Source organism: Oncorhynchus nerka, linkage group LG5, assembly GCF_034236695.1.
Source record: "Oncorhynchus nerka isolate Pitt River linkage group LG5, Oner_Uvic_2.0, whole genome shotgun sequence".
NCBI lineage: Eukaryota > Metazoa > Chordata > Actinopteri > Salmoniformes > Salmonidae > Oncorhynchus > Oncorhynchus nerka.
In genome coordinates this window covers 33,423,885-33,440,169 of record NC_088400.1, presented here as the reverse complement: position 1 = coordinate 33,440,169, position 16,285 = coordinate 33,423,885, and the positions used below count along the sequence as shown (strand labels likewise).

Sequence of the window (16,285 nt, the reverse complement as noted above, 5' to 3'; positions counted from 1 at the left end):
ATCACAGCCAGTTGTGATGCAGCCTGGAAACAAACCAGGGTCCGTAGTGACACCTTTATCACTGAGATGCAGTGCCTTAAGACCTCTGCGCCACTCAGGAGTGAGTTTGCTCCTACAGTGATTACAGTCACCTCCAAAATTATTGACAGCCTTGATACAGATGAGCAACGAAGACTGCATGAAATAAATAATACAAATATAGAGCTATTGTGTGCAAAATTATATTCATTTATACTCCTATAAATGCTCAGAGAAAGAGATTGTGTGTTACAAGTAAAAAATAAAATCTCAAAAAGATTGGTTGTCAAATTGTTTTGCCAGCGCCATGATTCTCGTGAATAAATCAAACTAAATTTAAATCTGCATTAACATTCTACTTTAAAATAAAGTTGATCTCATCTTCATAAACTGTATTGTGGCCTTCCATGGCTTCCTGTTTCCCTTGGGTATAAAAATTAGTTAACATACATGTCAAGTCCTTTGTTGTCCATCACCAGGGGGAAAGGCAACAAACTCACAAATGAAGAGAGAGACAAATCGTTGTTGACTTTCATATATCAGTAATTAGGTCTAAAAAAACACTACTGGAAAACCAAATATACCACTTATCCATATTAGGGCAATAATTGAAAAATGTAAAACCAACTGAATTGGTTGTAAACTTGCCTGGAAGAGGATGCAAGTGTATCTTGTCCCCACGCACAGTGAGGAAGATGGTTTGGGGGAAAAGAAAAGTCACATCTTGGGGTCACCAAGTCTACAAATGTACAATTAGATGCCACTTCTATGCCAATGGGCTATTTGGAAGGGTTGCCATAGAAAGCCCTTATTGAGGGCAATAAACAAATGTAAAAGTGTGGAGTTTGCTAAACGGCATTGGCACTTGGATTGGCACCAGATGCTATGGTCAGAAGAGACGCAAAATAGAGCTCTTTGGCCACGCACACCAGTTTGGCTCGAAAGAAGGATGCAATGCAGGAAAAAACCTCATACCTACTATAAGGTATCTAGCAAATACCAGGACATTTTAGCCAAAAACCTGGTTGCCTCTGCTAGGAAGCTGAAACTCGACCGCAGGTGGATCTTCCAGCAAGACAACGACCCTAAGCACACATCAAAATCCACAAAGAAATGGTCCATTGACCATAAAGTCAACATTTTGCAATGGTCATCCCAGTCTTCGGACTTGAACCCCATTGAAAACCTGTGGTTTGAATTGAAGAGGAAAGCACTATAAGAGCAGATCTAAGGATATCGAGGATCTTGAAATATTCTGTAAAGAGGAATGGTCTAAGATTCCTCCCAATGTGTTCTCAAATCTCATATTTTTTATTTTATAGAAAAGGCTAAGATACCGTTGTCACTGTAAGGGGCGGCTGCAAAAAGTATTGAAAACATGGCTGACAATGATTTTTTACAACTAATGTTTTGAGATTTTTGTATTATTTGTTATACAAAATGTTTTTCTCTGAGCAATTGTATTAGTATGAAATTATAGAATTTCCCTTTTATTTGTGTACAATATTATAAGTCAGTATTTTAATGATTTATTTAATACAATATTTTTTACTCATCTTTATCATGTACACGCAGCACCATTTTTGAGGTTTCAGGAAATGGGATGATAAAAGAGTTTTGCTCTGTTTACTAGATTTCTATTTTTTTGCTCCATGGGAATAGGTTAAAAAAGATTGATACTGTCTTTGTATAAGTGGTTTGGGTGACTGAAGAGCAACTTGAGGCTTCAACGTGTTGCTGTCCATGGTGCTGAACATGTAGAAAATCACATTTCTGTTGATTATGCCTATTTAATTATGTCCCTGTGCATGTGTACTCACTGTCTCGCTGTTCACCAGCTGTGTTTGAATAGGTCCAGTTCTCCACCCACTGCTTTTGGGTGCCATTTAGCTGTAGACAATCATTTAACTGCATGCACATTTTGTGTAAATGATTTACATCAAATTGCATCTTTTGTTGAATAGTATTTGTTTACATGGCAGTATCTAGGGCTTTATGATGTTCGACCCTTGTAATCCCAAGATGGGGCACAATTCTCCGAGGTCCCCAGAAGTAGGCTTAAACTGTGTTAGTAGCCTTATAACTCTAGAGGCTGTCTAGCAGGTGTTTCACATTTAACAGATTTGACAATAGCTAAAGTGTTTCTGTGATACATGGTGAAAGCACTATTTCCACAGGACTAGTATATTTAGAATTTCATCTGTCCTGTGATCATATTTTCCAATGCATTTTAGCTCCACATATGATTAATGTGTTTTATGTCATGCTTTGAAATCAAACATACTAATTTCAAGGCAGTATTCGCAAATTATATTATTTTGTTTGATTTGTGATTGACTAAATTTGGTTTGGGAATGGTTTGGGAACAACTAGTTTAACAGCAGGTCTAGCCTATTACTTTCCTTCCTTTAGCGTGTTTTATTCTAGTTTAACAGCAGACCTAGCCTATTACTTTAATTTAGCGTGTTTTATTCTAGTTTGACAGCAGGGCTAGCCTATTACTTTCCTTCCTTTAGAGTGTTTTATTCTAGTTTAACAGCAGAGCTAGCCTATTACTTTCCTTTAGCGTGTTTTATTCTAGTTTGACAGCAGAGCTAGCCTATTACTTTCCTTTAGCGTGTTTTATTCTAGTTTGACAGCAGGGCTAGCCTATTACTTTCCTTCCTTTAGCGTGTTTTATTCTAGTTTGACAGCAGGGCTAGCCTATTACTTTCCTTCCTTTAGCGTGTTTTATTCTAGTTTAACAGCGTGCCTTTTATTCTAGTTTATTCAGTTTGACAGCAGGCTAGCCTATTACTTTCCTTTAGCGTGTTTTATTCTAGTTTGAGCCTATTACTTTCCTTTAGCGTGTTTTATTCTAGTTTGACAGCAGAGCTAGCCTATTACTTTCCTTCCTTTAGCGTGTTTTATTCTAGTTTGACAGCAGGCTAGCCTATTACTTTCCTTCCGTGTTTTAGCCTATTACGTGTTTTATTCCTTTAGCGCCTATTACTTTCCTTCCTTTAGCGTGTTTTATTCTAGTTTGACAGCAGAGCTAGCCTATTACTTTCCTTTAGCGTGTTTTATTCTAGTTTGACAGCAGAGCTAGCCTATTACTTTCCTTCCTTTAGCGTGTTTTATTCTAGTTTAACAGCAGAGCTAGCCTATTACTTTCCTTCCTTTAGCGTGTTTTATTCTAGTTTAACAGCAGAGCTAGCCTATTACTTTCCTTCCTTTAGCGTGTTTTACTAGTTTTTACTTTCCTTCCTTTAGCGTGTTTTATTCTAGTTTAACAGCAGAGCTAGCCTATTACTTTCCTTTAGCGTGTTTTATTCTAGTTTGACAGCAGAGCTAGCCTATTACTTTCCTTCCTTTAGCGTGTTTTATTCTAGTTTGACAGCAGAGCTAGCCTATTACTTTCCTTCCTTTAGCGTGTTTTATTCTAGTTTAACAGCAGAGCTAGCCTATTACTTTCCTTTAGCGTGTTTTATTCTAGTTTGACAGCAGGCTAGCCTATTACTTTCCTTCCTTTAGCGTGTTTTATTCTAGTTTGACAGCAGAGCTAGCCTATTACTTTCCTTCCTTTAGCGTGTTTTATTCTAGTTTCTAGTTAGCGTGTTTTATTCTAGTTTAACAGCAGCTAGCCTATTACTTTTTCCTTTAGCGTGCTAGTTTAGCCTATTACTTTCCTTTAGCGTGTTTTATTCTAGTTTGACAGCAGGGCTAGCCTATTACTTTCCTTTAGCGTGTTTTATTCTAGTTTGACAGCAGGGCTAGCCTATTACTTTCCTTCCTTTAGCGTGTTTTATTCTAGTTTAACAGCAGAGCTAGCCTATTATTTTTCTTTCCTCGCCAGCTCTACTTACTTTTCGCATTTTACTGATGAATGCTAGTTGCCTTTAAAAAATTACACTGCAACTCTTTTAATGTGCGTTTTCCTCAATTTTGACAGAAGTTAGGCCTATGTCTATCTTTTTGTAATGTCGTTATTTCACCTACCTGACACCTCATTATTCTTCTCAATTTGGGATTGGGGTAGTAGGATGAGGGGAAAATAACAAAGAAGGGGAAAAATATATATGGCGGATTGGAAATGATGTGGAGATTTACAATGATAGAACCCACACTATCTGCAATGCTAAATTATAAAAAAAGACCCCCAAAATAATACAAAAAAAACCCCAATGAGTACGAATAGTTTTTGTGAGAACAGTGGTTATTTTTTCTTCTTCTGTGTCTTTTTTTCTTCCTTTTTTTCTTTCTTCCCATATGCTGGGGACACACATCATGTTTTCAATGTTTGATGACGCAAATACAGTTAATTTACTGCTTTTATTGAAATGTAGGCCTATTTAGACCAATGCCAGTGTGTATGGGGAAATATGGGGAATTTCTGAAGGGTCCTCATAGTGTCGCTGTTCACCAGCGGAGGTAGAATAGACAGCTCTCCACCCATTGCTGTTGTCATTAACAAAGCTCTGGTTTCGTTTCACTACATAAAATAATAGAGGTAAACGGTCAGACTGAGCACATATTTTGTTTTGATAATTTAATGAATGTTGATCTTTTTGTGGAATACTTTCTCCTTACATCGATCTGTTTAACTATATATATGGATGTCGTTGGAAGTCTAAGGATGCTGAACAAAGGATTCTCAATGTCAGGCCTGGTCTTCTGCTTTTCTTTCTTTCTTCTACCGCTGCACTCCGCCTATGGAGACGTGAGCTATTCTTTTCCGGAGGAGATGAAACGAGGATCTGTTATTGGAAATATAGCCAAGGATCTCGGGCTGGAGACGAGCAGACTGTCCGCTCGTAAGGCCCGTGTTGATACTGAAGGAAATCGAAAACGGTATTGTGACATTAATCTGAGTACCGGGGAGTTGATTGTTGCGGAGAGGATTGACAGAGAGGGGCTTTGTGGCAAAAAGGCATCGTGCGTTTTAAAACAGGAACTTGTGTTGGAGAATCCTCTGGAGCTGCACCGTATCAGTCTTCATGTTCAAGATATAAATGACAACTCCCCGCAATTTAAAGATGAATTGATAAAACTAGAGATACGAGAATCAGCTTTTAAAGGAGCCCGTTTCTTATTAGAAGAGGCCCACGATGCAGATGTAGCACAGAATGCAGTCCAAAGCTATACGTTACAAAGTAATGGTCATTTCATTTTGAGTGTTGATGCAAATGTCATTGAACTAGTCCTGGACAAAGAGCTTGATCGTGAGCAGGAACGGGATTTAACAGTATTGCTATCTGCATCTGACGGAGGCACACCGCAAAGATCCGGTACCGTAGTCATACACGTCACTGTACTGGATGCTAACGACAACGCCCCAGTGTTTAACCAGGCCGTCTATAAAGCCAGTCTGCCTGAAAACTCTCCGTTAGATACTGTAGTGGTTACAGTGAGTGCTACAGATGCAGATGACGGAGTGAATGGGGAAGTTACCTATGACTTCGGCCATATTTCAGAGGAGGATAAGAACATGTTTTTCATCAATTCGAAAATGGGTGAAATCAGAGTTATTGGATCTATTGACTATGAAGAGGTGTCTTCATTTGAATTGCGTATTCAAGCTAAGGATGGTTTAGGGTTAGCATCATATTCTAAAGTCATAATAGACATCACAGATATTAATGACAACGCTCCTGTGATATATCTCAAATCTCTGACTAGCCCCATACCTGAGAACGCGTCACCTGGTACAGAGGTGGGCATCATTAACGTGCAGGATAGAGACTCTGAGAATAACCGACAGGTCCGTTGCTCCATTCAGCAAAACGTTCCCTTTAAGCTGGTGCCATCCATCAAAAACTACTATTCTCTGGTGACCACGGGTGAACTGGACCGTGAACTAGTGTCTGATTACAACATTACTATCACTGCCACCGACGAGGGCTCTCCACCTCTGTCCTCCTCTAAAACTGTTCAGTTATCTGTAGCTGACGTCAACGACAACCCACCTGTGTTTGAGGAACAGTCCTATAAAGCCCACGTGACTGAAAATAACAATCCTGGTTCCTCCGTGTGTTCCGTTACTGCACGGGACCCAGACTGGAGACAGAACGGAACAGTGGTTTATTCTCTTTTACTCGGTGAAGTGAACGGTGTTCCTGTGTCCTCGTTTTTATCCGTTAACGGAGACACGGGGGTGATCCACGCTGTGAGGTCGTTTGATTATGAGCAGTTCAGGAGTTTTAAAGTCCACGTGGTGGCCAGAGACAACGGTTCTCCTCCGCTCAGCAGCAACGTCACGGTCAATGTGTTCATAACGGATGTGAATGACAACTCTCCTCAGATACTATACCCCGCCCCGGAGGGGAAATCCTTCATGACCGAGCTGGTCCCCAAAGCTGCGCACGGAGGCTCTCTGGTTTCCAAGGTGATAGCTGTGGACGCGGACTCCGGCCAGAACGCCTGGCTGTCCTATCATATAGTCAAATCCACTGATATGGAACTTTTCACTATTGGTCTCCACAGTGGAGAGATCAGGACACAGCGGGACATTTCTGAATCTGACAGCATGAAACAGAACCTCATTGTGTCAGTGAAAGATAACGGACAGCTCTCTCTCTCTGCCACCTGTACCATGTATTTAGTGATTTCTGATAACTTGGCTGAAGTGACAGAACTGAAAGATATATCGTATGATGAGAGCAATTCCAAACTCACCTCTTATCTGATCATCGCGCTGGTGTCCGTTTCCACCTTTTTCTTCACCTTCATTATTGTCATCCTGGCCGTGATGTTTTGCCGCAGGAGAAAGCCCAGACTGTTGTTTGACGGAGCGGTCGCCATCCCCAGCGCGTATCTCCCTCCCAACTACGCAGAGGTGGATGGCGCAGGAACTCTCCGCAGCACTTACAATTATGACGCATACCTGACGACAGGCTCGCACACAAGTGACTTCAAGTTCGTCACATCTTACAATGACAACACACTGCCCGCGGACCAGACTCTGAGAAAAACTCCCATCGACTTTGCTGAGGCTCTTGATGACTCTGATGTGTCCCCAGAGGTAGGCCTGTAAATATATATCATCTAGATTTGCTTCATGATCTTCAAGATCTTCATGATGGCATAGAGACTATACTTAAATCTTTTTTTTACAGTCACTTCCCCCCCTGTAGAATTCACTAGTCCCAAGGACTTACTCAATTCTCTAGCTGGGCTATTTAGTCAGTTTACACATGTTTCAGGTTTCAGGAAATATGTCATTTTGTTAGATGATTATTTCCATCCCCTCGCTGTTTAACTGATAGCCTCAGTCTTCAGATGCTAATGTCCTTTTTTGATGGGGTGTGTTTGTGATTGTTTTATGAGGTGGAGTTTTCACATAGCCTACATGCTTCACAGTTTTGAGGTTAAAAGAAAATGAGTTAATACAGTCTGCGGAGAGCTTATTGCAGTGTAGCTCTCCATGGTACTGAAATTCAGAAAATGTCGGCTAACGCTCATTCATCATTACCTCTTTCCAGTAACTTGCCCAGTGATTTTTTAGGGCGACATTAAAAAAGTTTGCAAAGAAAATATACGCGGCAACTGCTTGCTAGGGTGCGTTTCTATTGAACTATCTTGTTGTCGATAAAAACAGCTGGACGTAATGACGTCACACCTAAAACAACAACACTTTTTCTAAAGAACCTACAGCGTGGAATAAAGAGCTAGTGGTTGACGTGTTTCCATTACACATTTAGAGAAATTGCTCATTAACAAATGATCGAGAGTCTGTATGCGCTTCCACCTAACTGTTTCATTTCTCAGGTAGCCTGCGAAAGCCAGCGTAGATAGAATGCAATCATTGATAAACATTTGCCATATTATAATAATTGTCATGTGACAGTATAGCCAAAGTCCATGCTATGGTGAAAATTGCAATCCTGTAGATCTGAAATAATTGAATGGTGAAAATTACCAGCCAACCAGAAACGCAAGGCGAAGCAATTCGGACATTCTTCAAAGTCAGGACAATTCTTGAAACGTACTTTTTTATAGTCTACATTTTTATTTTGCAAGCAGTAGGCATTTAGAATTAAATGTGGAGTGGAGCTTATAGTTACGTAATGACATCACGTGCCCCACGAACCTTCAAAAGTATTTATCAATCATTTTGTTGTTTCTTTCCATCATCATTTGTCAAAATCAAGAAAGTTTGAAAAAAAATGAAAAATCCACCCGTTAAATGGATAAAAGTGTTGTCGATTTTTCAACCTGGCCTCAGATAATTTCCTATTATTCTGTACGTAAATCCTATACTTTTCATTTAGTATGTATAATATGTTTAGTATTGTTACATAAGACAGATGGTTACTTAAGCCAAAAACGAAAGTAGAGTGGTTGGTCGTGGTGGATTGGTGGGCGTATAACTCAAACGTCCAGCAACTCATGTGTGCGCGTATAACGCAAACTTCCAGCAACCCATAGGTTGCGAGTTTCAATCTCATCATGGACTTCTTTTGCATGATAACTAATTAGCAACTTTTCAACTACTTACTGCTTGTAAGCTACATTGCAACTACTTAGCATGTTAGCTAACCCTTCCCTTCACCTAACCCTACCCGTAAGACATACAATTTGAAACGTAACATATCATGCTAAATGGAGTGTCTTGGATTTACGTAAAGAATCATTTAAAATGCTCTGAGACCAGGTTTTATCTTTAGAAAATGTATCATATGGCTGCAGTTTCCATTACATGTGTCGCAATTAATTGTTTTGTGACGTTGCTTTTGTCGAATAAACCTGGGTCGATGGAAGCCCGCCTACAGTTTGACTGTCTTGTCACGCTCTTATCCAGAGCTACTAGGGCTTTGCTCGGGGATAATTGACACATTTTCACCAAGTAGCTCGGGATTCGAACCAGATATGTAGGCCTAAACTATTTTGTTATATGTCCTTCAACGGAGTATGTAGACGGTTTTCATACAATTATTTATCTGTTGTGATTTAATATAATGCCCGTTCCTATCTGTCTAGTTGGTTATGCTGATTTCAAGACACTGGAGGTAAAAGTTATTCCCCATAGTTATAAAGCAGCTTACTTATAAGCATACTTAACTTTTTATGAAATATTTAGAAAAATCGTTGCTTTGTGTAATTTCTAAAGATATTCTCAATGTGTCGCTGTTCACCAGCTATGCTTGGATAAACCCAGTTCCCCACCAACTGGTGTTGTCACAACGCTCGGGTGCTCCGGTGCCACTGAGCTGGAGAAAATATTGGAGACGTGCACATTGTGTTCTGACTAGCTTCATCAAGCGAAATATTTTATTGTAGAATACTGTTTGTTTCCATTTCAAAATCTTACCAAGTTGTTCGACGTTTTAATCCCAGGATGGGACACAAAGGAATCTCGGTGACAGGCCTGGTCTGCGGCATTTCTTTCTTTCTTCTACCGCTGCACTCCACCTATGGAGACGTGAGCTATTCTTTTCCGGAGGAGATGAAACGCGGTTCAGTTATTGGAAATATAGCCAAGGATCTCGGGCTGCAGGCGAGGAGACTTTCTATTCGTAAGGCCCGTACTGACACCGAAGGAAACGACAATCGGTACTGTGACGTTAATTTGAGTACCGGAGATTTGATTGTTGCGGAGAGAATTGACAGAGAGGGGCTTTGTGGCGAAAAGGCTTCATGCGTTTTAAAACAGGAACTTGTGTTGGAGAATCCTTTGGAGCTTCATCGTATCAACCTCCACATCCAAGATATTAACGATAACGGACCACTTTTTAACGAGGATATGATACATATGGAAATAGGAGAATCGGCAGCTAAAGGAACTCGTTTCCTATTAGAGGAAGCTCATGATGCGGACATAGGACAGAACTCTGTCCAAAAATACACACTAGAACGAAATGAGAATTTTGCATTGGCTGTAGATAGTAATACTGTCCAGCTTGTTCTAGATAAAGAGCTTGATCGAGAACAAAGATATGATTTGAAGCTGTTGCTTACAGCTGTAGACGGAGGCTCTCCGCAGAGATCAGGTACTGTAGTCATACACGTCACTGTACTAGATGCTAACGATAACGCCCCAGTGTTTAGCCAGGCCGTCTATAAAACCAGCCTGCCTGAAAACTCTCATTTAAATACTGCAGTAATTACAGTGAAGGCTACCGATGCAGACGAGGGAGTGAATGGGGAGGTCACGTATGACTTTGGCCGTGTTTCAGAAGAAGTAAAGAAGATATTTTATATCGACCGTAAAACAGGAGAAATTGGTGTAATAGGCACAATTGATTTTGAAGCGGTTTCGTCATTTGAATTGCGTATCAAAGCGAAAGATGGTTTAGGTTTAGCATCATACGCCAAAGTTATAATAGAAATCACTGATGTTAATGACAATGCCCCTGTGATTTATCTACAATCTCTGACTAACCCCATACCCGAGAACGCGTCACCTGGTACAGAGGTGGGCATCATTAACGTGCAGGATAGAGACTCTGAGAATAACCGACAGGTCCGTTGCTCCATTCAGCAAAACCTTCCCTTTAAGCTGGTGCCATCCATCAAAAACTACTATTCTCTGGTGACCACGGGCGAACTGGACCGGGAACTAGTGTTTGATTACAACATTACTATCACTGCCACCGACGAGGGCTCTCCACCTCTGTCCTCCTCTAAAAGTGTTCAGTTATCTGTAGCTGACGTCAACGACAACCCACCTGTGTTTGAGGAACAGTCCTATAAAGCCCACGTGACTGAAAATAACAAACCCGGTTCCTCCGTGTGTTCTGTTACTGCACGGGACCCAGACTGGAGACAGAACGGAACAGTGATTTATTCTCTCTTACCCGGTGAGGTGAACGGTGTTCCTGTGTCCTCGTTTTTAGCCGTTAACGGAGACACGGGGGTGATCCACGCTGTGAGGTCGTTTGATTATGAACTGTTCAGGAGCATTAAAGTCCACGTGGTGGCCAGAGACAACGGTTCTCCTCCACTCAGGAGCAACGTCACGGTCAGTGTGTTCATAACGGATGTGAATGACAACTCTCCTCAGATATTATACCCCGCCCCGGAGGGGAACTCCTTCATGACCGAGCTGGTCCCCAAAGCTGCGCATGGGGGCTCTCTGGTTTCCAAGGTGATAGCCGTGGACGCGGACTCAGGCCAGAACGCCTTGCTTTCTTATCATATCGTCAAATCCACTGATTTGGGACTTTTCACTATTGGTCTCCACAGTGGAGAGATCAGGACACAGCGGGACATTTCTGAATCTCACAGCATGAAACAGAACCTCATTGTGTCAGTGAAAGATAACGGACAGCCCTCTCACTCTGCCACCTGTACAATGTATCTAGTGATCTCGGATAACTTGGCTGAAGTGCCAGAACTGAAAGATATCTCGTATGATGAGAGCAATTCCAAACTCACATCTTATCTGATCATCGCGCTGGTGTCCGTCTCCACCTTTTTCCTCACCTTCATTATTGTCATCCTGGCGGTGAGGTTTTGCCGCAGGAGAAAGCCCAGACTGTTGTTTGACGGAGCGGTCGCCATCCCCAGTGCGTATCTCCCTCCCAACTACGCAGAGGTGGATGTGGCAGGAACTCTCCGAAGTACTTACAATTATGACGCATACCTGACGACGGGTTCACGAACAAGTGACTTCAAGTTCCTCACATCTTACAGTGACAACACGCTGCCTGCAGACCAGACTCTGAGGAAAACTCCAAATGACTTTACTGAAGATCTTGACGATTCTAAAGGGTCCCCAGAGGTATGGCTTTACTGTTAATAGAAATAACCTAGATTTGGATACATTATGGATTAGGGACTAGATATCTTTTTATACAGCTAAAACAAATATTATATTTTCCCTGGAGAAATGCCCTTTTCCCACGGGTCAACGGGAGTAGGTCTCCAGTTCGGATGTAAGGTTTTGGATGATTATTTGAATCCCCTGACAGTTTTGTGAGAAGTCCAGAGATGATATAATGATAGGGTTTTATTTGTGATGGGCTAATTACTGTTTGTGATTGATTGATGTGAATGTTCACATTCACGCTGGCTGCACAGTTTTGAGATTACAGACAATGGTTCGATGTCATGAATTTATCACTGTAGGAATGAAAGCCTATTTGGCATTGGTTTTTAATTTACAAGAGAAATACTGTCTACGGAGAGCTATTTGGTTATCAGAGAAGCGGCGTGAGAGTATTTGAAGTGCATCGGGAATCGTCGCGAGGTCACTATTCATGGTGCTGAAATGTCTAAATTCCAATTTGAAGGCAGTAGGCAGAGGTATTCATCACTTTTAGACTGTCATCACTTGCATTGATTACCATACTTTCTGTATTTGTGTATTGCATTGATGAGTGTGCTGACTCATAGATCAACACTAAAATCGGACATTTGCAATGTAGGCCGATATTTTCACGCAAATTGGTTCCCTTTGTAATGTATTAACTCATGTAGTGTGCGGATGGTTTTCATGTCATCATTTATGGTGTGTGGGGTTTATGTGAGCTACTGTCGTTTCCTGTGTTTTCCAATAGGGTGAAAATGATTTCAAATAGTAGTCAATCAATCATCCTACTTCTATAACTTCATACGACGAATTCTCCTAAAATATGGATTTAGAATTATGTGTGAACATGTGTCATTTCTGTTGAGTACTCACAGTGTCGCTGTTCACCAGCTGTGTTTGGATAGATCCAGTTCTCCACCCACTGCTGTTGTTACAAGGCTCGGGTGTTCGGGTGCCATTAAGCTGCGGAAAAGACTGGACACGGTCAGATAGCGTGCACATTTTGAGGATATCATTTTAATTACACTGAATCTTTTCGTGGAATACTATTTGTTTACAGTGTACTATCTTGGCTAAATGGTGTATCTGCGCTTTTAATCCCAGGATGGGTCACAAAGGAATCTCGGTGACAGGTCTGGTCTGCAACGTTGCTCTCTTTCTTCTACCGCTGCACTCCGCCAATGGAGACGTGAGCTATTCTTTTCCGGAGGAGATGAAACGCGGATCTGTTATTGGAAATATAGCCAAAGATCTCGGGCTGGAGGCGAGCAGACTGTCCGCTCGTAATGCCCGAGTTGATACCGAAGGGAACCGAAAACGTTATTGTGACATTAATCTGAGTACCGGGGATTTTATTGTTGCCGAAAGGGTTGACAGAGAGGAGCTATGTGGAGAAAAGATGTCCTGTATTCTTAGGTTTGAGTTGGTCTTAGAGAGTCCTCTGGAGTTGCATCGTATATCACTTCAAATCCAAGATATCAACGACAATACACCTATCTTTCCAAAGGATACAATCAAACTGGAAATAGCGGAATCCGCATTCAAAGGCGCTCGCTTTCGTGTGAACGCAGCTCACGACGCGGATATAGGACAGAATGCTGTTCAAAGCTACACTCTGCAGAGAAATGATCATTTTGCTTTAAGTGTTCAAACGACTGCTGCCGGTAGTAAATATGGAGAGTTGGTTTTAGATAAAGAGTTAGATCGTGAACAACAACAAGAGTTGAAATTATTGCTTACAGCTGTAGATGGGGGCACTCCGCAGAGATCAGGTACTGTAGTCATACACGTCACTGTACTGGATGCTAACGATAATGCCCCAGTGTTTAACCAGGCCGTCTATAAAGCCAGTCTGCCTGAAAACTCTCCTTTAGGTACACTAGTTCTTACTGTCAGCAGTACTGATGCAGATGAAGGAATGAATGGAGAAGTGACGTATGAATTTAGTCGAATGTCTGATAAGACAAGGAAAGTGTTTACATTGAATCACGTAACAGGAGAAATGACAGTAGTAGGAGCGTTAGATTACGAAGATGAATCCAAATATGAAATGTTCATAGAAGGAAAAGATGGTTATGGACTTTCCTCAGACACTAAAGTCATAATAGACATCACTGATGTTAATGACAATGCTCCTGTGATTTATCTACAATCTCTGACTAACCCCATACCTGAGAACGCGTCTCCTGGTACAGAGGTGGGCATCATTAACGTGCAGGATAGAGACTCTGAGAATAACCGACAGGTCCGTTGCTCCATTCAGCAAAACCTCCCCTTTAAGCTGGTGCCATCCATCAAAAACTACTATTCTCTGGTGACCACGGGTGAACTGGACCGGGAACTAGTGTCTGATTACAACATTACAATCACTGCCACCGACGAGGGCTCTCCACCTCTGTCCTCCTCTAAAAGTGTTCAGTTATCTGTAGCTGACGTCAATGACAACCCACCTGTGTTTGAGGAACAGTCCTATAAAGCCCACGTGACTGAAAATAACAAACCCGGTTCCTCCGTGTGTTCCGTTACTGCACGGGACCCAGACTGGAGACAGAACGGTACAGTGATTTATTCTCTCTTGACTGGTGAGGTGAACGGTGTCCCTGTGTCCTCGTTTTTATCCGTTAATGGAGACACGGGGGTGATCCACGCTGTGAGGTCATTTGATTATGAGCAATTCAGGAGTTTTAAAGTCCACGTGGTGGCCAGAGACAACGGTTCTCCTCCGCTCAGCAGCAACGTCACGGTCAGTGTGTTCATAACGGATGTGAATGACAACTCTCCTCAGATACTATATCCCGCCACGGAGGGGAACTCCTTCATGACGGAGCTGGTCCCCAAAGCTGCGCACGGGGGCTCTCTGGTTTCCAAGGTGATAGCTGTGGACGCAGACTCCGGCCAGAACGCCTGGCTGTCCTATCATATAGTCAAATCGACTGATCCGGGACTTTTCACTATTGGTCTCCACAGCGGAGAGATCAGGACACAGCGGGACATTTCTGAATCTGACAGCATGAAACAGAACCTCATTGTGTCAGTGAAAGATAACGGACAGCCCTCTCTCTCTGCCACCTGTACCATGTATTTAGTGATTTCGGATAACTTGGCTGAAGTGCCAGAACTGAAAGATGTATCTTATGATGAGAGCAATTCCAAACTCACATCTTATCTGATCATCGCGTTGGTGTCTGTCTCCACCTTTTTCCTCACCTTCATTATTGTCATCCTGGCCGTGAGGTTTTGCCGCAGGAGAAAGCCTAGACTGTTGTTTGACGGAGCGGTCGCAATCCCCAGCGCGTATCTCCCTCCCAACTACGCAGAGGGGGACGGAGTGGGAACTCTCCGCAGCACTTACAATTATGATGCATTCATGACGACTGGTTCGCACACAAGTGACTTCAAGTTCGTCACATCTTACAGTGACAACACACTGCCCGCGGACCAGACTCTGAGAAAAACTCTAACAGACTTTGCCGAAGAACTTGATGGCTCTGATGGTTTCCCAGAGGTAGGCCCGTTACTGTAAATAAAATAATCTACTTTTGGTTTGATATGTTGTGGAATATGGTATATTTTCATCCAATTACAGCTAAGAGGTTTTTCTTTTTAAAATACCCTAGAGAAAATCATTCTCCCCATGGGTACACAGGAATGTGTAATGCAGCTTGACTATTTAGGCAACTTGTTAGTTGTCAAGTTGTGATGTACTTTGCAACTCATTGGATGATTTTTTTCAATCCCCCCTAAATTAAGGTGAGAAATACACGGATGTTAACATTATGTGGTGTGGTTTGTGATGTGGGATATGTAGCCTACTGTTTGTGATTGGATTTTTCACATATACTCTGCACAGTTTTGAGTTTAAGGAAATGGGTTGATATTTGGCTCTGTTGGAGTGAGGGGATATTTAGCTTGTTTTGGGAATGAGATAAATACTTTCCTAATATGGAGAGCTATTTACAGTCAGTGATGAGCGAATGCATCTTCCCAGTGGCGCAGTGGTCTAAGGCACTGCATCTCAGTGCTAGTGGCGTCACTTCAGACCGTGGTTCGATTCCAGGCTGAATCCCAACGGCCGTGATTGGGAGTCCCATAGGGCAGCGCACAATTGGCCCAGCATCGCTCAGGTTAGTGGTAGGGCGTCATTGCAAACAAGAATTTATTCCTAACTGACATGCCTACTTAAGTAAAAATACATTTTTTTAAAGTGGTGTTAAGTGTCTGACTGGCAGCGCCTCGCCTTGTTGCTGTCCATGCAGCTGAAAATGCACACAATTCCCTTCCCTGCCAGTAGGGTTTACTAATAATGGTTGTTGACTGTCATAACTTTCATTCCTTGCCATACTCTGTTTTTGTTTATAGCACTGATGAGTTGTTGTGGCTGAATGACCAGCACCATCAATTGCATACATTTGATATTTGAATTGTAGCCTACTGCACCCCCTCTCGCATGTGTTCTATTGTATACTGTCTTTAATCCACCTGATCTTAACTCAAATCAACACAGGATGATTGGCAATAATGAATGTTTTTGTGATT

The 16,285-nt window shown here is 41.9% G+C and overlaps 3 protein-coding genes across 3 annotated transcripts; all 3 read left to right on the top strand.

Moving 5' to 3' along the window:
- The first annotated feature begins 4,512 nt into the window (after positions 1 to 4,512).
- On the top strand, positions 4,513 to 7,030 carry LOC115131034 (protocadherin beta-15-like). The gene has a single exon (XM_029662653.2). The coding sequence runs from the start codon at positions 4,550 to 4,552 to the stop codon at positions 7,028 to 7,030; it is 2,481 nt and encodes an 826-aa protein (XP_029518513.2). The 5' UTR covers positions 4,513 to 4,549.
- Positions 7,031 to 9,334: 2,304 nt separating this feature from the next.
- Positions 9,335 to 11,737, top strand: LOC115131035 (protocadherin gamma-A11-like). The gene has a single exon (XM_029662654.2). The coding sequence runs from the start codon at positions 9,335 to 9,337 to the stop codon at positions 11,735 to 11,737; it is 2,403 nt and encodes an 800-aa protein (XP_029518514.2).
- A 988-nt stretch (positions 11,738 to 12,725) lies between these two features.
- On the top strand, positions 12,726 to 15,298 carry LOC115131036 (protocadherin gamma-A11-like). Its single transcript, XM_029662655.2, has one exon. The coding sequence runs from the start codon at positions 12,855 to 12,857 to the stop codon at positions 15,270 to 15,272; it is 2,418 nt and encodes an 805-aa protein (XP_029518515.2). The 5' UTR covers positions 12,726 to 12,854; the 3' UTR covers positions 15,273 to 15,298.
- The last annotated feature ends 987 nt before the right edge of the window (positions 15,299 to 16,285 follow it).